At 48.2% G+C, this 25,129-nt stretch overlaps 1 protein-coding gene and 1 long non-coding RNA gene across 2 annotated transcripts in view; one reads left to right on the top strand and one right to left on the bottom strand.

Moving 5' to 3' along the window:
* LOC115504893 overlaps positions 1-25,129 on the top strand; it is a 54,289-nt gene that overhangs the window by 21,472 nt on the left and 7,688 nt on the right. The window lies entirely within an intron of this gene.
* LRRC52 (leucine rich repeat containing 52) lies at positions 1,491-20,101 on the bottom strand. The gene is made up of 2 exons (XM_030302087.1): positions 19,480-20,101; positions 1,491-1,827 (listed from the first exon to the last, which is right to left on the bottom strand). The coding sequence occupies exons 1-2, from the start codon at positions 20,099-20,101 to the stop codon at positions 1,502-1,504; spliced, it is 948 nt and encodes a 315-aa protein (XP_030157947.1). The 3' UTR covers positions 1,491-1,501.

Consider the following 25,129-nt stretch of genomic DNA (forward strand, 5'->3'; position numbering starts at 1 on the left):
ATTCTTATAATATCCCTTTATGATGTGGGCACTGTAATGATGGCCATTTATAGATGAAGAAACTGAGGCAGAGAGAAGTGAAATAGTTTGCCCATGGTCACCTCTCACAATCTGCATAACAGAGTAGGAATGGTCAGTGGGTTGTGATTTCAATAGGATGTGATAATGAACTCTTATGGAACCCCTCCTTTTGTGTAAGGCACCTCCCTACACACTGTGTCAACAGAGAATACCAGGAGGTCTCGGTCCTAAAGCTCATTACAAGCAGGGGGTAAGGGCAGAATCGGGGGACAGGAACCTAGCCCCCGATTCAGGAGCTCCTACTCTTAACCGTTACACTGGACAAATCTGGGGGAAATCATGTGGGATTCACAGAGGAAGTGCAGAGGTAAGGAAGATCTGGTTGGGAGTTTAGGGACAGCTGGCTTCATGGGTAGGGCCTTTGATCAGAGTCTTGAATGGGTCTTGGGGTTCAGCCACGCCTGTCAGCTGCTCCCTTTCCCTTCCTCCGGCCAGTCCTGAGAGGCGGATCGTACTTGTATACACTTGGCTCTTCTGTTTAGCGCTTCATGAAAGACGGGAGCTCATAGTACGCAGGGCACAGGCTTCGGGGTCAAGCGGCCTGGGAATCAGAATTCCTTTGGCTTCTCGTCAACAGTTTGATCCTGAGCTGGTTCCTTAGCCTCTCCAAGCTTCAGGAAAACGAGGGTAACAGCGACCACCTGACCTGCGGTTATGAGGGCTGACCTGGAGAGAAAATGCATACAATGCTGGGGGTGAGGCTGGGTGCTGGGGAAGGGCTCGGTAAGTGGTGGTCGCCTCTGGGTTTCACTCCTTTGTCTCATACAAGGCTTACGTGGTGAGTCCTTGGCTGCATTGCCAAACATTTCTTGGGGAGGCAATCTCATGGAAAGGAAAGAACATGGACTTTGGGGGCTGCGCTACTGACCTGTTGGGTGACCTCAGTCCCTTGTTTAACCTTTCTAGGCCTCAGCTTTTCACTGTCAACTAGTATCCGTACCATGGGATGGTGGTGACGGTCTTGAGACGGGGTGTGAAGTTGGCCCATGGGTGTGTTTCACTGATGTCAGCTCTGATCACTGGGTCTTGCGTTTTTCTCCATTTCATTTATATTAGTCTTGACTTGCCCCAAACTGTTTGCTCTTTGGGGACTGGTCTTCAGTCTTGTGTTTCTCATATCCCTCCCGCCAGCCAAGGCATAGTAGTTGCTCATTAAATGAGTCGGCCTGCATCCGGGGCAGGCTTCCTCTGCATTGAAGAGGGTGCAGCAGCCTTGTTCTATGCCATCCTGCGGAGCTCACAGAGGTGCCTTTGGGCTGGTGGAGCAGGAAGGGACCAACTTGTGAAATGGCCACCAAACATTTTATTTACTTTACTAATAGGCGTCAGTGTCTCAGACAGCTGTGAGGGAGTGGGAGGGGAGGGCGGAGAGAAGGCGGGGAGCCTTGGGAAAGGCACGTCCGAGAGCCGTCTCGGGCCGCTAAATCAGCTGAGGGAGCCCGTCCTGGGCCGAGTCGACCCTGCTTCTGAAGATCCGCCCGCTGACGTTCCCCCGCTGGCCGTGTTCGTCCTCGGTCTCGTCTTCGCTCGACTTGCGCCGGGCGTTCTGGTAGAGCACAGCACACATGCCTGTGAGCCAGGCGGCCACCGTGCCCGCCGAGAAGATGCAGAAGCCGATGAGCAGCAGGAAGAGGTAGTCCTGGCGGTCCAGGTGGGTAATGCACATGTAGCGGAGCGGGTTCCCCACCTGCGTGATGGGCCACCCCGCCAGCTCCGTGGGCTCCGTGCACGTGGCATTTTGATCATCTACGAGGAAAAACACAGCAGGCACAGAGCTGAAACCGCAGAACCTCCAGGGTCCTAAGTCCAAAGGGGACCCGGAGAGGCCTCGAGGACCCGGGCTACTCAAAGCGTGGTCTGCGGGCCAGCAGCACGGGCTGGACCTCGTTAGAAACGCAGGACCTCAGGCACCACAACAAACCTCCCGAGGCAGGATGCGGGTGTGAACGAGACCCCCAGGTGGTATGTGGGCACAGCAAGGTTTGACAAGTACCGCACCAGCCCTGCTTCTTGTCCCCACCCCCCGCTTCCGGCTCCGCTGTGTTCAGTGGCCTCCTGGGAATGCGCTTGGCTCCTTCAGGATGCTCAAGGGACGAGAAACCACAACAGGGGCTGAAAGATCCCCCTGGAGTGTTGACCCCCCACCGACATCCGTCACCTCCCTCCCGCCTCCCACCTTTCCAGCCACCTTGTCCCTTTTCCCCGGGCCTGACCGAGTCCTGCCAGGGACCACTGAGGCATCACACCCGGCTCAACTCTCCGGAGGGACAAGATTCCCCAGAAATGCCTCCCGTGTGTCCTCTGCGCAAGACGTCGGGGTGCGGGGAGCTCAGGGGAGAGGATAGCCAGGGGGAGGAGCGGCTCTGCTTCTCCATGGTGAGGTCGACATCACTGGCTCATCACGTGATCCACATGAGTCTTCGGTCCTTTTTAGCAGCCGACTCAGCTGCCTGGCTACTTCTCTGAGCCCCTCCCCGTGTCAAGCGTCGTGGACTTGAGTATACGACAGAAAGCAAACTGGCCCCTGGATCCAGACAGACCAGACCAGGGTTCAGACCCAGACTGTCACTTACTAAGTTTGTGAACTTCGGCAGGATGTCCATTTCCCTCTGAGTCCCATTTCCTCACCTTACACGGGCCGGGCCATGAATGCTACCTGCTCTCAGGGTAGTCGAGAGGATTTCATTGCTGCAGGCGGGAAGGCAGGCCTGGTGCTCAGTAGTTGCACAGAAAACTCAGAGCTCTGCCCTCAGCCCTGCATTTTCCCAGCTCTACATGCTCCTCCGTGCTGAGGCAGAGGGGTGTGTGTGTGTGTGTGTGCGTGTGTGCGTGTGCGTGTGTGTGTGTGTGTGTGTGTGTGTATGCGTGCCAGGGGACTATATCCAGCAGGCATCACATAAATGCCCTCCAACGCAGGGTGAGACCAGGGCTTGAGATAATCATGCCCCCAATTATAATAGCAGCTACTATGTGCCAAGCTCAGACTACATGCTAAGTGGTATACAAAGGTCTTGTTTAATTCTTACAGCAGCTTTGACGCACACAGTGCTATCATTCTTGTTTCGCACATAAGGAAACCGAGACTCAGAGACGTTTCTAGATAACCTGAAGGATCCAGGCAGGAGACAAGACACAGAAAACACAGACCGAGCTCTCTAAGCTCATTTGTAGACGTGGGAGACACAAGCCTGCTCATGTGGAGAGATGCTTCTCCTAAACTTTAGGGCAGAAGCTCCCGGATGGGTGAAGGCATTCTGATCCTTGGGTGACCAAGGAAGTTAGGGAAATTGGGTTTGGACTGGAGCTATAGCAGCAGAGGAATTAGAGAAAGGGATTACAGAAGTGAGCCAAGTGGCAAGGAGGCTGTTGGGCCTGGGTGGCCGGAAAGAGCTGACCAGGCTGGGCGCCCTCAAAGTCCGCCGAACACCCATCCCCTGGGTGTCCGCTGAACACCCATCCCCTGCGCCTTGCTTCTGCCCCAGTACACCTGCAGTGAGGGTTGTTACTTTCGGGAAGATGGCCTGAAAGCTGTGATGTGGTCGAGGACTGGCTCTTGGTGGAACCTGTAGACACAGGAAGGGAAGCCATAGGCTGTCACCTCCGCTATGTGCAAAGATTACGGAGGGAAGGAAAGGAAGAGGCCCTTTGGGCGACCCTGCCCTGCCCGGGGGAGAGCTCTCAGGAGAGGAAAATGGGCTGGGGCCCTGGGATCCATGACAACTGCTGTCAAGGGGCAGGACCACAATCATGCCTGGAGGCCTCTCTCTAGTCAGCCTGGCTTAGCGATTTGCCCAGGAGGCCCCAGAGTGGGGGCGGTGGGCAGCTGGGGGCTTCTGGCCAGGCTTCGGGAATTCTATCAAGAGAGGGCTTGGGGCATCTCTCCAAACTGCCAGAGACCCGACATGGGACTATACAGAGAAAGATGTATTGGAGGAAGGAAAATGTGAGATTCTGTGGGTCCGGGTGTGTCTGGGGAAGGGGGGTTATCTCATTCTATTTTAAGAAGATTCAGCTTTCAAATTGGGGCTTGGATGGCAGAGAGGAGACTAAACACGAAACACCGTTTCCCCATTTTGGAGCGTTACCTTGAAAGGGGCAATTAGCAGTGATTTTAAGGCTTTGTTAGGTTGCTCTTAAGTGCGGGATGTGGGTGGCTCTGCGGGGAGGGAGGTCTGGGTTTTTCTGCTGCTGTATTCTCTCCCCCTCCCCGCTCCCCAGTCACTGCCAAGGTGGGAGCCTTCCTACCTCCCAGCAGGTCCCCCTAAATCCACTTTCCCCCATTTTCCCCATTTCCCAGCTCTGGACCGTGTCACACACACCTGCCAGACTTCCCTTCCTCAAGCACAGCTCTGTCATGGCACACTGGCTCGAACCCTCCTCTAACTCCCCCGTGGGCCTGGGAATAACATCCACACCACCTGGCCTGGCGTTCAGAGCCCTCAGCAACTGCCCCCTTCTACCTCGCCCTCCTTTAGCACTCCAGTGCCCCTCCCTTTGCTCCAGTCAAATTAAACTATTAATTCCTTGATTACATCTTACCCCTGTTGTAGTGAGCTTTGTTCCACCACTCTTTCTGTATCAAATGCCTCCTCCTGCAATTTTTGCACGATCAAGTCCTTCCTATCCTTCAAAGTCTGGTGTGAATGCATCTGCTCTCAGGGTGCTCCCACAGCCCCCTCGTCCTCATGGCTCAGACTACATGTGATTGTCCCCCTTCCTGAACCATCCATAGCATTCTCACTGTGCCTATCGCATTGCCTCTGGCCAGGGGGTGGTGGTGGGCTACTTGCCAGAGGAGGAGTGTATCTTTTCTCCCCCACCAGGCAGACAAAACTCTTGAAGGCATAATCCATATCTTCTCATTCTTGTTCTTGTTAAGAAGACATTATCATTTGTTGAAAGAAACACTTATTTTGGGGGGATTTTCTAGTTTGTATTTTCATTGTTGAATCCTACTTGAATTCTGTGGGCAGAGACATACTCTGTATGATTTCAGTCCTTTGAAATTTATTGAGAATTTGCTCGATAAAGCCAATTTTAGTAAATTTTGCACGTGCCCCCCAAAAGATGTGTATTCTGTCTTTGCTGAGTACGTCGTTCTGTGAATACCAACTAGGATGTGATTTTGTACAGGTCTTCTGTATCTGTATTGGCTTGTCATTTATATCTTTACTGGCTTTTTATCGATAAAAACGATTGTCTCTTGGTTACTATGAGTTTATTAATTGTCTATTAGTTACCGCAAGAAGGATGTTAAAGTCATCGGTTTTGGCTGGGTATTTACCTACTTCATATCGTTCTGTCATGATTTGCTTTACGTGTATTGAAGATATGTTATTAGATGTGTAGAAACTTCTGTTACCTCTTTCTTGCCTCACTGAACATTATCTCTCCTTATTTCTAGCAGCGCTTCTTGCCTTAAAGTCTACTGTCTTTGACATTAGTGTGGCTCTATTGAATTTCTTTTGGTTAGTGTTTGCGTTGTTTATCTTTTCCCATCCATTTACTTTTATCTACATTCCTATGTTTAAGATACATTTTTGTAAGCAGCATATAACTGAGTTTTGTTTTCTATCCAATCTAGCAAACTTTGTATTGTAATTATTCCGTTAACATTTAATGTTGGACTGATATATTTGTTTTCAATTTGTCCCACATACTTTATCTCTTTCTCTCTACCTTGTTGCTTTTTATTTTATTACTTCGTGTCCTTTTTGCTAGCTTGATAGTCATACATTGTTTTTCTATTCTGGCCTAATGACATTAGAGATTATAGGCCCATCTACTGATCTTGGAGTGCCTGATATATGCTGGGCACCATAGAATGTGCTTTTCAAAGTTAAATTCTACTCTGACCACTCCACCAGGTAGTTTTAATCATTCCCATGCTACAGAATGAATAAATTGTTTGTCAATTATTCGCTCTCTGGCTTTCTTGATTTCCTTTCCTCTGACAAAGAGCTACCAAGTACTGTTGTATATGCTGTGCACTGCACAATTCTGGGGCCTTCATTCATATTGGAAACAGGTTACTAGACCCCACGTCATCCTTCTGTCAGCCCCACTCCATGGGCGCAGGGCATTTGTTCCAGTTAGAGCACCCAGGTACGATTACAGGCGTCATTGATGTTTAAACCCTTCCTGCAAATAGTTCCTAAGGAAACGTAAACTCCCCCCTTGTTTATTGCCACACATAGCGTGTTACTCACAGGCAGAAAACCCGTCTGCCAGAATCACGTGTCTGGAGGAGCAAGAGCTTCTGTGGCTCAGAACCACACCTGTTGGCGCAGGAGCCCAGGAAGCCTCTGTCTCAGAAAACTGGTTTGAACCCAGTGGTTGTAAGGCAAACTGTTCCTTTCTTGGCCTGCAGGGACCACAGTTCTGACCACAGTGCTGCTGCAGGTCCCCAGGCCTGAGTCTCCAGAGGAGCCAAGTGCAGGCTCGGAGCGCCCCCCGCCCCCACCCCCACCCCCGACCCCGTGCTGGTGTGCGTGTTCGGGAACCATCTGGGCTGAGTGGAGCCTCCACGCGGTGGCAACGTACGATGAAGGATGGAATTTAGAGACTCCCTCCTCCACTAAACTGTGTTTGCTATCACCCTCGGGGTGCAGCACCGGTTTCTAACAGCTTTAGCATTTTGGTCGTAAGACTTCCACCTTGAACCCCGAGAAAAGACCTGCTTCCCCCATTTCTCCTTATTAGGCCCTAGCTTGCCCGATCATCACTAGATGTATAGTTGGCCTTATTTTTTTCTCCAGCTAATTATGCATTTGTCAAGGAAGTGGATTTACCTCCTACTCCTTCGTCTGCCTCCACCCGCCAGATTATGAACTCCATGAAGACATGGGAGTTTTGTCTGTGTGGTTCACTGTTGTTCCCTCAACACCTAGAACCGTGCTTAACCCACGCTAGAGCTCAAAGCAGGATTGTTGAATGAACAAAATGCTATTTGTTATTAATATCCCTCGGGGCCAGGGTCATTGACATAATGCTCAGCCAGAGGAAAGGGAGCCTGGGGAGAAAGAACACTATACGCGGGTCAGCTAATCCTTGCCACCTTGGATTACTCGACACTAGACGAATACAAATCCCTGCTTCCCTTGCGAGAATTTGGGGAGGATTCAGTGAGCCATGGGGCGTGAAGTCCCGGGGGAGTCAGGAACAGGTGGTCTCGGGGACCAAATGGAGGGGTAAGCCTTGAACTGGGAAGCGACACTCTTCTGTCCTCAGTGACTGCATAGAAGGAAGTGAGGGCAAGTGCAGATGGAGACAAGTGAGGGTGCAGGTGTCGTGGGCGTGCCATCAAAAGGTGCTTCTCACTACTCCCTCCTTAGCGTTAGAGAACTGAGGGCAGAGTCCCTCTTTGTTCACCTTTGGGTCCCTGGTACCTGCTCAATAAATGTCTGTTGGATGCGTACAGGAGAGAATGGTGGGCTCTTGGTCTGATCTCACACAACAGTCCTTAATCGCTCCTGTCTTTGGCCTCACTCTTTAGGACCAGTTCCTTACTGGAATTTGAAAGGAAATGACTCCCTAGAGGGGAGCCTAGATTGGACCATCTAGCAGCCCAACAACACCAGAGCCAGCCAGCCAGCCAGCCAGGCCCCCTTCTCAGTCCTTTGGGCATTGGCTTCACCTTTGCTCCCTAGAGCTCTTTTTTTCTCATCACCTAGCCGTCTTCTCTAGCCCGGGCTCGGCCAACTCCAACCCGTGGGCCAAATTCAACCTGCTGCCTAGTTTTTAAGTACATTTTTATCGGAACACAGCCATGCCCACTCATTTACGTATTTTCTGTGACTGCTTTCAGGTAACAGATGGCAAAATCGAGTAGTTGCAGCAGAGGTCCACAGAGCCTAAAACATTTCCTCTCTGGCTGTTTATAGAAAGCAGTGCTGACTCCTGGTCTAAACCATCCCTGGCATTGTGAAACCTTAAAGATTTGGAGGATTTGGGCTTGGGCACTACAGTTCTTATCTGATACATTTTTCCCCCCTTGGATAAAGAGTCCATACTTTGGTAAAGGTTAAAAGTGAATCATAGACTCTTGGAACATTACAGAAAAGACCTTCATGTCCAGCAAGTTCAACTGGATAATTCCTGTGCTTTAGAGGTGCTCTAGGCTACAGGACTAGTCTTTTGCATAAGGGGTCGTATATGGACATATTTTAGGGGTAGAAAGACCCCGTTGCCTCAAAATACCATCTTATGTACTTGTGAGTACATGGGATTCTGTCAGCAGGAGATATAACCTTCCATTCTGCCGACAGAATAAGGCTTGAAGGGTATCGTCTTCTGAAAAAGAAGGTAACGACTTAATGCCCTACGCTGGGAGAAACCGGCCACCTTTCTGAGTAAGGTTTTGATGGGAGAGGGGAGCCAGCTGCATGGCTGGGCTGGGGGATGGTAACAGTTGGTTCTTGGAGGCTAAAGGCAAATTCTAGTTTCTTCTTAGTTTGCTCTAGAGCTGGGCCTGCTTAATAACTACCCATCTGCCCAGAAAAATCCAGGTAGCAGACGGCTATCCTGATGGAGAGAGGCAATTTAGAAAAGTTCAGTAGCAGAAGGGCATCACTGATCACCAGTCGTCCAGGCAGAAACTTGGGACCCCTCCTTGCTTCCTCCCTCGCATCACGAGCCACATCTCAAACCACGAGCCATTCCTGTTAGTGTTCGAAACCCTTTCGTGATATCCTGTCACACTTAATTTTTTTTTATGTTTATTTATTTTTGAGAGAGACAGAGATAGAATGCGAGTGGGTTGGGGCAGAGAGAGAGGGAGGCACAGAATCTGAAGCAGGCTGTGGGCTCCGAGCTGTCAGCACAGAGCCTGACGCGGGGCTCGAACTCACGAGCTGTGAGATCATGACCTGAGCCGAAGTCAGACGCTCAACCGACTGAACCACCCAGGCGCCCCTGATATCCTGTCACACTTAGAACAAAATCAGAAGCCTGTCATTGGCCTAGCGGTCCTACGTGGTCTGGCCTCTATTTTTCTGTCTCCTTCCTCCACCTGCCTCTACCATACTCGCCTTCTAATACATTGAGCTCATTCCACCCCAAGGCCTTTGCATTTGCTCTCTGCCCTCTGTCTACAAAGCCCCCCTCCACCACGTCTTATGTCCACAGCTTGTCCCCTTACTTCCTTCAATTCTCGGCTCAAATGTCACCTCGTTAGTAACCACCCAGTGTAAAGTATCTGCCTTGTCCTCAATCCCAGGCACGCTTTCTCCCTTCCCTCCCTGCATTTGCTTCTGTAGCACTTACCATCACTTGGCATTAGGTCATATATTTATTTGCTTATTTACTCCCCTCCTGATAGAGTGGAAACTTCACGCGAGTGTGTCTGTTTCTGTTCAGAGCTGTGTGCCCAGTGCCTGGCCCAGGACCTGGCACCTAATAGGTGCCCAGAAACTAATAGTGGAATGAGTGCACTCAGGTGCCAGGCTGGGCTCCTTACCCCTGTGTGAATGTCAAATAGAGTCAACAAGGCCTGCACCTCACCTCAGCCACACGCTCTGGCCAAGCATCGTAGCTGTTGGAAGAAAATATTGAAAATTGCAAGACTCTGTTAACATGATTTTAATTCTTGTCTGAACTATATTTTAATCGGATGCATTAGCTATTCCTTTATTTGGGTTGAGGGGAAGGCCAAATCTACCACTGTTCTGATAAAAGAGAAAATCCCTGTATATAGGCTAAGCATTAGGTTTCTTTCTCTCTTTTTTCACATAATGCTGCCATTTTGAAAGCTTTAAAACACCCTCCTCCACCCCAAAAGCCCTGGGGCCCCCCCTGAGTGGGACTCCCCGTGGACAGTGCACCCCAGCAGGAAGAGTGCCAAGTCACAGCAGTACTTACCTGTCTCAGTAAACCCACACTGCTTTCCCCCCTCTCCATGTCCCCTGTGGTATTCGCAGTCGCCACCAGGGATTGTAACAGCAACGACAATAGCTAACGTTAGTTGAGCACTTACTGTGTGCACTTCTAAAATCTTCCCGTGGGTGATTTCATTGAATTAGCACAATAACCCCAGAACTAGGAACTAATTGATCTCCAGTTTTCAGATGAGGAGCCTGCTTCTCCTGGAGACTGTGGCTCAGCCACTAAGTGCCAGAGGCAGGATTAAAAACCAGGTCGTTTGAATCCAGAGCCCACCTTGGTTTTGCTTGTTCAACGGGAGCATGATCATCTCAAGAACAAAGGGCCATTTTGGGATCACCTAATTGGGTTGATGGTACAGAAGCACCACAGAACACATCACGGGAACCTGTGCACTTTTCTAGATACAGAGTTGTCCTTTGTCTTTTATTTCACTGAAAGAAAAGTAGGGACACTTGGGTGGGCCCCTCGATTCCATTTGCCGCACATCCTGACACTTACCCATGTGTGCTTACCCTCGCTTCCTTCTCTGCGGTCCCAGGGGAGGGGAGTTTCCCTGTTCAAGGCTTACCCTCCATTTGGCTCTGGAGTCTGTCCACTCCTGCCTCCTTGGGGCTTTACCCCATTGCTTATTCCCCCATCCCATGTCTTTGCCCTGCATTGACTCCTCAGCAGCAGATAAAACACATGCATGGACCTCTTTGCTCCTACGAAAGAAATACCCCCTTTACATCATTCTCGGCCGTCTGTCTCCTTTAGTCCATAGCCAAGCTTCCTAGAAGGGTTTACAATTTTTTTTTGTTCAAGAAAGCTCTACGCCCAACGTGGGACTTGAACATGTGACCCCGAGATTAAGAGTTGCATGCTCTGCCAGCTGAGCCAGCCAGGCGCCCCAAGCTTACCTTTTTTCTGCACCCTTTTTCTTCCTTGCTGTTCATTCGTATCCCACTGTGCTCTGGTGTCCGCACCCATGATGCCACTGGAAGGTCCAAGACGTCAAGGACCTCTTGGTAGCTAAATCTGACGGACCTTTCTCAACCCTTACTTGACCTGCTTCCACTCTCTGAAACTCTTCTCTTGGCGTCCATGAGTATACTCTTCTCTGATTTCCTTTCTCTTCCCTGGCTTCTCCCACCCGGGGTACTTCATGGGTGCCTCTTCTTCACCCTTCTCTCTGTTGGGATTCCCCAAAGTTTCTGTCCTTGCTCTACTACCCCTTACTTTTTTGCTGGCTCATCTCATCCTTCATTTAGTTTCATTGGTCACCAGGGAGCTGATGATTCTCAAATATATGCTCTAGTCTCTATTCTGGATTTCAGGTCAGAACATCCAAAGACCTACTGGTTGACAGGGGCCCTCCCACTCAACATGCTCACGGTGGGATATGGTTCTGCCCTAGGCTCCTCACTGCCCCTCCTCTAAGAGTGTCCATCTCAGGGAAGCCCCCAAAGCGGGCTGAGCCAATTCTTGTCTGTTATTTTCCACATCTCGCTTATTCATTGATTTTTCTCAATGAATATTTATTGAGCCCTTCTCTGTGTCAGGCCTTGAGCTAGTTTCTGAAGATTCAGACATGTTCCTTGCTCTCATAGACCTTACTGCCAGAGAAGACACATGTTAAATATACAAATCTATTAATTACGTAGAACTGTGCCAGAAGTCATGAAGGGCGTACAAGGAACTTTGGGAGGGTCAAGTTCAGTCCTGTGTCCTATTGCTTCTATCTTCGAAATGGTTCCTTCTGACCTATTTAGACTTCTTCATCCCCATTGCTGCCATAGACCACCTTCCTCTTACCTGGGTGCCTACAGGAGCCTCCTAGCCCTGCACCCAGGCTCGCCTGCCTCCTAGGGCTTCTCAGGATGCACTGCCTGTTCCCTGGAAATTCCTTTAAAGGCCCTTCATGACTGGATCCCTGTTTCTCTTTCTAGCCACATCCACATTCTGCAGATTACCTCCAGGCTGGAGAGCTCTTCTCTTCTAGAGATAAGGACACTGAGGTTGGCTGCTTTGGCTAGCCTTGCACTACTGCCTTCCAGAGGCCTGGCTGGTGTTGGGTGACCAGAGGTCTGGCATTGCTGAGCATGAAGGGACTTTGGGTCATCTCCTTTCAGGGGTCTCGAGTGAGCCGAATTCAAGAGTGTGTGAGAATCATTCAGCCTCCTTCCTAGACCACACGTGCTTGCCACCCCATCTCTTCTTGGCCTTTTTGGGCGGTTTAGGGATCACTGACCCAGATGCCCCCCTCCCAGCCCCCTCATTGCCCTCATGAGGCTGCACCTCTGGCTCTCAGCAGGGTGAGAAGGGAGGAGAGACAGGCTGGAGGAGAAGTTGATGGCCTTGGAAATGTCTGCTGCCCAGCTTTTTGGGCGTCTGGTCTTTGCAGCAATTTCTCTGATGGAGGAGATGGGTTAGCATTAATGGTGGAAGAGTATGAGGACCTGAATTCATTCTGGAAATCTAAGTCTTGGCACAGCTGTAGATGACTTTGTACTTGGTGGCTTGAAATGGGGCCATTATCCTATTACAGCAGCCTTGAATACAAGATGAAGTAGCCTTGGAATGAAACTAAGATGTTCTCTGCTCAAAACGCCCTCGAGATGATGTGGACTTGAAATAGCACATGACCCAGCCCATCTGTTCCCTGCAGATGTCTCTGAGTGGCTTGGTCCCCCTTCCTCTACAGCACTCTTGCCCAGATTCCTCTTTGATTTGTAGGCCCCACCACCGGGTCACCCAGGACTGCTTAAGGACTACAACTTAAGAGCTGACACAGAGGGACACTCTGTCCCCAAACTACTCCCACTTCTACCCCTGGTAGTCTGTTGCTTTCTGAATTCTCACTGTTTCTGGTTGTTTTCTGTCACACTGCAAATGCCCCTTGAGGGGAACATGTCAAAACATTATTAGCCATTAACATCTCAGTGCAAATCAATTTATTCACCAGTGGGGGTAACCGCTGTAGACCTAGAACACAAGCCATTGTCATAGGGTTTCTCAAAATATGGCCTAAGGATTTGTACTGTGCAAAACTAGAATCTCTGTATGTGGGGCCTGAGGTTCTTATGTTCACTGGAGTTTGAGAACCACTGGTTGAGCAGGCCAAGCCTGGGAGGACAGTCGAGGGCAAGGCATTGTTTTAGTCAAGTAGATGGTGCTTAAGACAGGAGGTGGGACAGCGCAGGAGTTCAAGGCTGCCTGCTTACTACCTACGTGCACGTCCTAATTACGTGACTGTAGCCTACATCTCCAGGAATGGCTCCACCTCAGCACTGATCCATCACATTGCCCATCTGGCACCCTGTCTGCTCATCACCGCTTTCCTGCATTCAAGTGCACCTTATCTTTCTATTTAGCTCCATCGACTACCCATTCGAAGGGGCTTTAGAGAGTATCCAATCCTACTCTCTTTTTATTTCAAAGACAAGTGAGTCTCAGAGGGAAAGTGACTTGCCCCAAATCACACAGTGGCATCACAGGGACCAGGTCAGGACTTTCTGGCTTTCAATTGCATCTTCTCTCTCTTATATCCCAAGATTGTCTTATTACAGACAGGAATTATGGTGTCATTCTCTGTGATGAAAGCCGTAATTACAATACAATGTTGGACATATACTGAACATACAGCGAATGTTTCAGAGTGGAGTGGACGGTGATGTGTCTCAGAGTAAGGAGGTATCATGGCATGGGGGAAAACACTGAATCTGGTTGTCAGGAGATCTCCATGCCAGGCTTGGCTGTACAGTCACTTACCTGTGAGGAAGCTAGATTCTAAAGTTCCAGGTTTGGCATCTTTTATTAAAAGTCTGTTCTGACCAATATGGTGGCCAACGGCCATTCATGTGGCTACTTACAAGATGTAAAATGACGTAAAATTAAAAATTCAGTTCCTCCATTGCAATAGCCTAATTTCAAGAACTCAATAGCCACATGTGGCTAGTGGCTACTGTATTGGACAACACAGATATGACCATTTCTACTGCTGCAGGGACTTTTATTGGACAGTGCCGGACCAAGCTTTGGGAGAAGAGGGGATGGAGGTCAGGTTCCTTATGTCCGGGAGCTTAGAACTGCATGAGTTTTTGAGAGCATCTTCAGAGGCATTCGACCCTGTCCTAGTAGGCAGCTCTATCCTGGGAAGAGCTCAATTGTCAGTCTCACCTTCAAATGGTATTAATGACTGGAAAATTACAGTTCCAGCCAGGAATTAGTCCTCCTCTCTACTGACCTGGGCCAAAAAGAAAATGGAATCTGTGGGTCTGTTTACCTCTGCATTGATCAGAGCATCCTGGAAACCAGCACATTACAACCCACCTCCATTTCTGCTGTGACTTTCATGTTTGTGAAGTGAGTATGTGAACTCTTTGAGGACTTAATAGTCTTTAGTACATCTGGTGAGTATATCATTAGAGGGCTTCTTTTGATGAAGACCTTTTGATAATAGAATAGAACCTCTTGCCAATATGGGAAACTTTTGATTGATGATGAAATAGGTGAATGAAACATTTAACCTTCTCTACAGCTCCTTTGTGGGGGTGGGTTTAGCTAAGATGGGCCATAGGGGAAGGACATATTACTGCCTTCATATTTTTTGTTTTAAGATCTCCTCATTTCTTTGCTGGACCTTGGCTTCCTTCATGGTTCCCCACTGCTGCAGAACTAATCTTGGCTAATTGTATTTCTCAAGAATTCACTTCTGCTTCTAAGGGCTGATAAAGGCTTGGGGACACCAGTATTATTCAGCCCTAAAGTTCATATATTTTTGCAGGGTCCTCTTCAAGATTGGGGTACTTTTGGGGATCTAAAAGGGTAAATCTCTAATGGTTAATTTTAACTCAATGGTAGGCACTGGATGGGAGCCAAGGTATCACTTAGTCTTCTTCTGATAACAAAATCATACCATGTGGGTGACTTCTTGCTTTCAAGGCCATGTCTACCCCACAGTTGGACCTCCTTGCCCTCAGCTCTTGAAAGATCTCTGCATGTCCACACCTGTTTCTGGAAGTGGGGCTTGTCTTAGATAGAAGTTCAGTTCCAGACTCAGGTGTCTCAGAAAGAACCACTTGGCTACTACTGGCCCAGCGCTGAGTCTTATGGTCCAGGCTGAGAACAAGCCTTGATTTGGGCTTCTGGTTTTTTTCCCCGGGGTCTGAACTCCTGTGTTCATAACTCGTCTAATACCTAGCTCCCCCTAAGATCCCTGCTATCCCATTTTCCAAGGGATTAGAGTCCTGGGACCTGCTGTCCACCTCCCCACATCCTATCTATATCCCCACATGCATCCCTATAGTCCTGTCTCCTGGACACTGTCCTCTTGTTCCATGTGTGCTGAGCCTTCCTGAAGTCCACTGCTTATCCTGGGGTCACCTAACTGATGTCTGTACTCTCTTAAGTATCCTATACCTTTCCCACGCCTGCCAACCATTCACTTATTGAATGTTTTTTGTGTGCAAGACTTAATGCTAATGGCAGTTTGTAAGTGTTCTCATCTCCACAGCCCACATAGGTTGGTTCTATTCTTATACCTGTCTGAAAGATGAAGTTCAGAGAGGTTAAGTAACTTCTCTGATATCCTATAAATAGCAAGTGGCAAGGCTAGAATTATAATCCTTGTCTGTTTTTAACAGGAGCTCCCCTGCCTGCATGGTGTCTGGCCTTCCCCATCTGCAACTGAGGCTTTCTCAAGTGCCTGCTCTGCCCAGTAGGCACATGGTAGTCTCTTTTGTCCTGCCCTGTCTGGACAGTGGGGTTAGTTCTGCTGCACCTGACTGGACCATGGGACATATATGGTGCAGATGACCACAGTCACACGAGTCTACACACACAGCTCCAGGCTTCTTGGGTGTTCCCTCCGTGAACACTTTATGGCACCTAGTAGGACTCAATAAATATTTAAATGGATGAATGGATGACTGAGTGGTGGTAGCATGGAAGTTCCTTTTTTCACTTCTTGCTTTTCAAGGGTTCTACATTTTGTCATTCTTCTGTCATGCTGACCTTAATTCTGTACCATAGGTAAAATCGCCCAATACTAATGTTCAGTTTCTTCCTGGGTCTAAAATGAAACCCATCTTTAGTTTGGATTCTTTTCTACAAATACCCAAGTTACTCAGCTCACTTCATAGAGAATCTTCTTATATCCTGCAGTGTGGGTACATGGGGAGAGATGATTACACTCCATTGTAGAACATGCCCAAGGTCACCTGTTGATAGCAAATGTGGTATAATAGGAAGCTTGAGCATTCGCCACGAGTTTTTGTCAATAGTGAAGATATTTCTACTTGAGACATGAATCGTACGAGAGTCACTTGAAATAAGTTATCTTCCATTATGTCGAGGTCTGGCTAAAGGGCAAGAGAAGCATCTTCTGAATTCTACCGTGTGTGTGTGCTCGGTTTCATGTGTATGTGGGTGCCTTCTCAAGTGTGGCTGTGTATCTGCACATCGGTATATGTATGTGTGTTGTATATATGTAATATGTGGGTGATTGTGTAAGTGAGTAGGTGTATATTTATGTTTGCATGTATGGTATGTGTGTGTGGGCACATCTTTGTGCTTGTATGTATGTGGGTATATGTGTGTGTGTTTGCACATGGGTTTATGTGTTTGTCACGGGGTGTATGTACGTGTATGTGTGGGAAGGGAGAACCAGACTGAGATGCAAAGGTAAGCAAGGTTAGGCTCCTTCTTTGGGAGTTTGGGTAGGTTGTGGTGAACTTGGGTTTACAAGAACACAGGCATATGATGAGTTTACCATGGCTAGAACTCACTATCCAGTGGAAATGATCTTGGATGAATTCATGTGTGGTCATATCGGAAATAAAGCTGTAATTTAGATGCTGTGGCCAGATGCATATAACATATGGATCATAGTTATGTAATATGGGGATTTAAGAGATAGTAGTCTCATGAAAAAAGACCTGACTCAGGAGGTTCAAATCATTTTTAGGGGGCCATTTAGTAGCTGTGTGATTTTGGGCCAGTCTATTTTCTTATCCATATGATAGGGTTAAAATTACCAATCCTAGGGGCGCCTGGGTGGCTCAGTAGGTTGAGTGGCCGACTTAGGCTCAGGTCGTGATCTCACAGCTTGTGAGTTCGAGCCCCGTGTCAGGCTCTGTGCTGACATCTCGGAGGTTCCTCCCTCTCTCTCTGCCCCAACCCACTCACATTCTGTCTCTGTCTCTGTCAAAAATAAATAAACATTAAAAAAGTTTTTTAAAAAAAATTACCAATCCTAGCCTCTTCCATAGGCCTAGGGCACAAAATTTAAGGGTTGGTTTGACACTCAAAGTAAAGAAGCATGTGTGAAAAGCTCTAACAGCTGCAAATCTCTCTACAAAGATAAATTGTTCTCTGTCTGGCCTTGGGCTCATTAGTGTTTTTAAGAGATAATAATTGTTAGCCAGGGCAACGAGACCACAGTTCTGCATGAAGTGGCCTGGGTGGGCTCCTCTAGGCCACCAAACAGCAGAGGGAGATGAGCAGATTAGTAGTTGTTGGGGGGAGTGTCTTGGGGGGGCGGGGCTCACAAAAGACAGACTGTTGTTCGTAAAGAGTTTTTGAGTTTGACAGGATAGATACCCACTTCTGATGTTTTTGAGAACAGGCAGTGAAACAGATCCAGTCTACAATCCTATTCAATCTCAGAATGACGTGAGTCAAGGAGTCCAAGGTAGTCAGCCTGAAAATTCCGATGAGATAACTCTATAAGCAGAGTTTTGATGAAGGGAGATTCGAGGTCAGGTGAAATGGTAGGTTTAGGGACTGGGGATGAGGCCAAGCAACATCTCCCTTTTCCACTAGGGTAGGAGGTTCTCCTGGCTATGTGGTGGGCTCTGCTCAAGGAAAATATATATGTGTGATGGGGAGGGGGCAAGAGAAGATGAAGCTTCTTCACAGGCTGGTTACGTGAACACTGACAGGAGAATCCCATTTAAAAGCCACATTTAATGCGCAAGAATGACCAATCATGACCCTCTTTCAGGGAGCTTTCTAGAAAGCACCACAGCACCAGTCATTGAGAAAAGTAGAAGACATTCTCTTGGAGAGATCAGGCAACCCACCCAAGATAACTGCTCCTCTATTCTTTTATGATTGGTGGTCTTAAGGGGATGGTCTGATGAAATTCTTTCCTTTCGATTTATTCTAACTCAGATGGAAGTGCCTGTCAGCAGGGCCAGGTGTCTAGGGCACAAAATGTGAGGAGCCACCCACTCTTAGTGCCTCCCTCAATTTTGCATTCCAGGAGGCTTGCTTGCCTCGCCAGAGTCCAGGCATTGCCCGGAAGACACGTTAAGACCCTCCCACTGGAAGGGAGGCAAGGAGTGCTGCCACCACTCAGCTCCCTCTCCCCCAGATCCCCTTGAAACCTGTCATTTTGGCTAGGGATCTTTCTGGGATATTGCCACCTGGGCAAGACTTCATGGTGGAAGCTTCAGCAGGTGCAGGTGCATGGAAATATTTTCAAGAACAAACACTCAGAGAAGGGAGAAACGACATGGTTTTGATAGGGTTTGAATCCAAAGTCCAATCTTGCCAGATTACATCAGTGGCTCCTGGCTTTCTGTGAGGAATTATCTCACATTCAACTGAAGTTTTGACTTCCTGAGTGAAGGTAGTTTTGGTGGAGTGGGATAATTGGAGGATGAGGACTGGGCAATAAAGTTACTGAACAGAAGAGGGGGTGAGACACTGGAGGGCCCCAGGGACCATGGCAGAGGGGTGGGGACAGTGGAGAGAGTGGCAGCATCTGGATTGGAAATCTACCAGGTAAGACTCGAGAGTCTGCCTGGGAGGTTGGAATCTCCCTGCTGGACACAGTGGGTACTGGTGACCCATTCTTCATGGATTCATGCCATTCTCTCCTTCCTTATTGGGTTAGCATCTTGAAGACGAACCATCAAATGCCTTCTCCTCTCCCTTCTCTCTACTCCCTCTCTCATTGTCTGGGGAGCTCCTGTGCCCCTCCTCCTCTCTCTATTGAACTTTCTCTTCCGTACATTATACTGTTGGATTTTCTACTGCCTATGCATGTCTGAATTTACTTTCGGATCCTGGAAAAATTCAGTCACTGAATCAAACAGATTAAAATAGTCCACCAATGGAATAAAGTGTCCCTGTATTACTTTGCTACTGTGCAGTTACAGAAGTCAGTCATTTCCACACACACCATCTTAGGTTGACATGACAGCTCTGTTTGGAAATATTATTGTCCCCACTTGATGGATCAGGAAACTGAGGCTCAGAGGAATTGGCTTTCCCAAGGGCAGCCAACTAGTAAGTGCTCAGCTTGGGACCAGAACTCAGCTCTTTGGATTCCTACTCCAGAACTTTTTCTACTGACCCTACTGCCTCTCCAGTCAACACCAGGATGGATCTTGCAGAGCCATAAGAATGTTTTCAATCAGATTAACCCAGACTTTTTCTCCCATCCTGACCATCTTTTGACTACCTTTTCTGTAACTAATTCCTCCTACTCCGTCACATCCGCGTCCCCACACCCAATCAAACCCTCACCTGGATGGTTCAGATGGGACACTATTAAGTAGATGGTGAAGTCCAGGAAAGCACAGTTGCACCTCCATGGGTTTCCGCTCAGATACAGGGTCTGTAGTGTTATGAGGCTGTGGAAGGCAGCATGGTCCAAGGTCTGCAAGCCGGTATTTCTGAGGTCCAGGTACCTCAGAGAGCTGGTGTTGGCAAAGGTGTACTTGTTGAGAGATAACAGGTGAGGGTTGTTGGAAATGTTCAGCTGCACCAGGTTGCTGAGCACGGAGAAACTGTATGGGGAGATCGAGGTGAGGTTGTTGGAGCTGAGATCAAGGTAGATGAGTTTGAAGACCCCGATGAAGGTATAATCCATCACCTCGCGAATCAGGTTATTCCGACAGTCCAAGTAAACAAGGTCACTGAGGAGTCCCAGAGTCATCGCTGGCAAAAAAGTGATGCCGTTATCATTCAGGTACAGCCTCCGGGTGTTCAGGGGTATGTCTGGGGGGTATTCGGTTAAGCGGATCCCTGTGCAGATCACTTCTTGGGCTTGACACTGACAGTTATTTGGACACTTTGACCCCGATACCAGTCCCATTCCAAAGGAAAAGAGTAACCACCCGGGCCCAGGGCCTGAAGCAAGGGACATAGTAAGAAACCGCAACTACCCTCCTTCCACCTTCCTGCGGGCGCTGTCCCTCTGATCAGAAGGCTGCCGAGGGGCGGGGTGGTGGGGGGGAGGGGCGCTGGAAAGAACTGTAACACTCTAGCTTTGTGCAAAGCAATTTTCCATTACAGGAGAACAGAACAGAAGTTGAAACGCGAGGCCCAATGCCCCGCCGCCCGGCTGGGTGGCTCTGCCGCTTGCTCACTCCCAGGCTGCTGCTGGAAGCTTGCCCGCTTGGCGGCTTTGAAAGGTCTCACCCTTTCCCTGCGTTTGCAAGTGAAGGGGAGCCAGGGGAGAGCCACATGACAATGAGGTTGCCAGTTGACACCTTTGTGATGTCAGCAGCCTCAGGAGACTGCCTGGCTGAGGGAGGGAGAGTCCTGCCTCTCCTTCTGGGTGGTGTGGGGGTGTTGTGTGTGTCTCGGTAAGCTGGCTTTCCCCGGGGGAATCAGGGCCCTGCAGCATGGGGGTGGGGGGCCGGTTCACGGTGTGTGTGTGTGTGTGTGTGTGTGTGTGTGTGTGTGTGTGTGTACCAGTTCCCAGGGAGGTGTAGTAGAGGATTAGGTTAGGGATCCAACCTAAGAGGGACCTTGGCGGTGTTCAGCCCAGCTCCCTTCTATACTGAGGAGCAAAGTGACTTGTTTAAGGTCAGTTCTCAGAGTGGGTCTTTTCCTTGGGGAACGGATTCGGACAGGTGCCAGTTCTTGGTGGGAGAGGAAAGGGGAGCCTCCTTCGAATGAGGGAAGGGAATTCCTCTGATGAGGTGGTGCTCTTAAGATTGCATTCCTAGTGCGCGTACAACCCTTTCTGCATTTGGAATATATGTGCGCTAGTATTTTCAAAAACCTTTAGAGCAAGTAGAAGCTACTCCCCTTAACACAAAACTCAAATGCATGAGAAAATATCTGAGTGCGAGGATATGAACTATTTCTTACCCTTACTGTTCTCCTGGGACTTTTAAAGTAGCGAGTGCCTCTCTAGAGTTTCTCGTGAGAGTTTATAGTCATTAACTATTTGAGGGATGATGGGAAAGAGGGTCTTTTAGAAGGAGGGATACAGAATCTGGAAGCTGAAGAGTTAGGACGCATCATCTACTCCACGGAGGAAGGCATATTGGGCAGAAATGAAGAAAAAGCACCTCAGGAATGAAAATTTATGTTTTGGGGGAAAATAGGATTTCATAGGTAACCTAGCTGTGAATATTCATAAAATAATGCCACTTATATTTAGCTTAGCATAGTGCCTGGCACCTGGTGTGTAATAAATATTTATTGAATGAATGATGCGTGAATGTCTCTGATGGTTTGGTCCCTTTTCGTGTTTCTCTGCCAAGAGAGAAATTAATAAACTCAAGTGGATTTGTGGCTGGTTAGCTAATGCTTGATTATGTTTACTTACTCAGCATTCCTAGGGTGACTGGCCGTGAATTAAGATGATGACTTAGGAGTGTTTACCAAATTGAAAGTGACCTTATTTAAGTAGAAATTTCAAACACTTAAAATAATGACCCAAAGGATGGTTGAACTAATTGAAGCAGGATTTTATTGATGGGGGAGCCACCCTTTCCTTATAATTAAAAAAAAAAAAAAAAAAAGTTCCTTGCTAGACCTTACATGATTGCCTGGGAGAGGAATTTCGCCTGTCAAGGCTATATATGGGGAAGAATTAATTTCTGGGGCAATGGCTTCCCCTGGGGGCCAAGACAAGTTGAGGGTCTGGTTTGGAGGGGTTGTGGTAGGAATGCCACATTCCTTCCCAGTGGGCTGGGTTTGCTTTTTTTTTTTTTTTTAAGCGTATTCATTTATTTTTAGAGAGAGAGAGAGGGAGAGAGAGGGCATGAGTGGGGGAGGGGCAGAGAGAGAGGGAGACAGAGAATCCCAAGCAGGCTCCACAGGGTCAGCACAGAGCCCAAAGCAGGGCTCGAACTCATGAACCATGAGATCATGACCTGAGCTGAAATCCAAGTTGGCTGCTTAACTGACTGAGCCACCCAGGTGCCCCCATCCATTTCCTTTTGGGGAGAGATGATGGCTGACTGGTTTGCCAAAGCTTGTGGAGTGATTTTTGTGCCTCTCTCCTTCTTTCTGACTCTTCCTTTCAGGGGAGCTAGCGTGTCCAGGTTTACGCGTTTAATTTCTAGCCGCCGCATGTGGATGCACTTTCTCAAGGCAGCAGCCTCTGGCTCAGGCTTTGTTGTTTGGCCATATGATTGCAAGTGCTCTCGCTTGGAAAAGCCTCGGACAAACAAAGTGCATTAAAAGTTATCAGGGACGCCAGTCAGTTATGTCTCTCTCTCTCTCCGGAGCATTGCCATTTTAGCAAAGCCTCATGAATGGTTAAATCGAGAAATAGTCCTTGGCCTGGGGTAGCTGTGTGCTTTGTGATCCTGAAGTCTGCACGCCCGTAGGCTGGTTCCAGCTCTGCCAGGTTAGACCAGATTCCTCAAACGTGGTCCTCGTTTTGAGACTGAGTAAATATTTGTTAGATAGAGAATGAGTGTTCGAGACAAAGAATAGAGAATGCGGCCTTTCCCAACTACCTGATCTCAGAACCTTTAAGACAATTTCTCCTCAAGGAACATCTACGAGACTCTTATTTCAGGGATCCTGCTCTGGGAAGTTCTGGACTAGGCTGTTTGCCCTTGGCAGAGTTGCTTAATGTCTCCGTGCTTTATTTTTCTCATCTGTATATCGAGGGAGGTGAACGAGAGAATTTCCAACTCTCCTTACGACTGCTGAATTCCTACATCATGGGAAGATTTCAGGCCCCACAGGGAACCACTAGGGGAGGGCCAAGAGAAGAGCCTTCCTGTTCCTTCTGATGACCCCCTGTGGCCCCACGTGGTCAGATGGCTTCAGAAATAGAATCTGCTCGCCCCAGCTTCAGAAGCAGCTGGGTTGCCCTTAGTGTATACAGCTGTTTGCTGAGCCCACCTCTGCCCCTGAGGTGGCCGGGGTGGCTGTCCTTCCAGTAGCACTGGTGGGTATCAGGTGAACTCGGTGAGGAGCACCTGGTCTCAGTGCACACTCACTAGCTGAGGCTGCTCTCGGGCCGGCTCCTATTTTTAGCTGTATCTGACAGAGACAGTTTCCCGCTTACCGATCCCTCTCGAGTGCCAGTGTGCCTCCCAACAGACTCTCATGATCCAAAAGACAGGTGGGCACAGTCCTTGATGTTATAAAAAGGCAAGGGGGGGGGAGGGTAGAGCAAAGTGGATACAGCCAGGACCCTTGATTTCCATCCCCTCCCAGGGCCTTGGTTTCCTTTCTATAGAACAAGGCGGGATGCTCTCTGAGCACCCGCCCAAGTGTAAGGTTCCATCAAGAGCCAGTCTGTGCAGGGCAAGGACAGATGCTTGAAGCCTTAAGACCCGAGCACCAGGACAGATTCCAGCGACTGCATGGTGCCCGGCACAGGGCAAACAGTTTGTAAATGTTAGCCAGTGCCTGTTCCATCCGACACCCGGGAGCAAGGGCCGGGGGCAATATAATTTCGGCATACTTGTATTTGCTCAGGAGAAAAATAGAAAGAAATGCCGGTGCCATTTTATTCAGTTAAGACTGCTCCTGTGTTCAACTCAGGACTCTCCACAGGGTTAGCAACCTAGCGGCGTAGAAGTCAGTTCTCTGTTCTGCTTCCTGGGCCAGGAATTCAGTGGGTGCAGGTCTAACGAATGCAGAACGCTAAGGACTGTGATGTCAAAGCTGCTTATGGCATCCAGGTCACTCCAGACTTCTGACAATGCTTGTGTCCTATTCAGCAGGGCCGTCGAGGCAGGTATGGGGCTGGGGGCAAGTCCCACGGAAAACAGATTGATGATGAACAGGAAAGACAGCCTGGAAGAGAAAAGAAGTCCTAATATATGCCAGGAAGGTGGGGCCTAAGGGCCAAATATGTCTGTCTGTCTGTCTACCTATAGATAGATTTATCTCTACCTATCTATCCATCCATCTATCATCTGTCATATCTGTCATCTATATCTTTATCTGTCATCTATCCATCCATGCATGCATCCATCTATCCATCTACCTGTCATATCTATCTTTATCTGTCATCTATTCATGTATCATCTCTATATCTATCTATCCATCCATCCATCCACCTATCATCTATATCTATCTATCTATCTATCTATCTATCTATCTATCTATCTATCTACCTATCTATGTATATCATCTATCATTTATATCTATCTATAATTTATCTGTTATCTATCTATATCATCTATCGTATCTATTATCTATATCTATGTATCTACCTACCTATCTACCTATCTATCTATCTCTCATCTATCTGTCATCTGTCTATAATTTATCTGTTATCTATCTATATCTATCTATCTATAATTGATTTGTTATCTATCTATACCTATCATCTATCATTTATCTATTATCTATATCTATCATAGCTATCTATCTACCTACCTACCTATCTACCTATCTATCGTATCTATTTATCTATCTGTTGTCTGTCTATCTATCTATCTATCTATCTATCTATCTATCATTTATCTATTAGCTATCTAGCTAGCTAGCTGTGAGCCTTGGGTCTGTTTTTAGTACCACCTGGTGTGAACTATTTTTGTCTTTCTCCTTCAGGTTGCCTGAGTCCCTGCTCAGGAGATTGGACCTTTACAAGAGTGTAGGCCAGAGGAAATCACTCCAACTGCTGTGTTCCCCAGGGATGTCTTTGTTTTCAGGCTCCCCCTACATTATACATTTCTGTAGTATTTATTATCTAGAGGAATCTAAGGGAAGCCTTGAAATTGCGTACCGTTTTGGGGGGATTGGATCACCTTCTCAGCTTATAACAGACTTATATACTAACGCCCAAGGCTAGGCTTATAGTTGTAGTAGTCATTATGCCTGAAACCCGCACTGCGACTTTGTCTGAGCCCATTGATTTGGGAGGAGACCATGGGAGAGACACCTGTGTTGTGGTATGAGCTTCGGAAGGAGAAACTCCTTGCCGAGTGACTTCAGGCAAACACTTCAGCTTCTATGGACATGT

This window comes from Lynx canadensis, chromosome F1 (assembly GCF_007474595.2).
Source record: "Lynx canadensis isolate LIC74 chromosome F1, mLynCan4.pri.v2, whole genome shotgun sequence".
Lineage (NCBI taxonomy): Eukaryota > Metazoa > Chordata > Mammalia > Carnivora > Felidae > Lynx > Lynx canadensis.

Excerpts from the sequence above, each read along its gene's own strand:
- LRRC52 (XM_030302087.1), bottom strand. The coding sequence starts at position 20,101 with ATGTCCCTTGCTTCAGGCCCTGGGCCCGGGTGGTTACTCTTTTCCTTT. Across the intron at positions 1,828-19,479 it reads GTCCCATCTGAACCATCCAG|ATGATCAAAATGCCACGTGC; the intron begins GTGAGGGTTTGA and ends TTTTCCTCGTAG.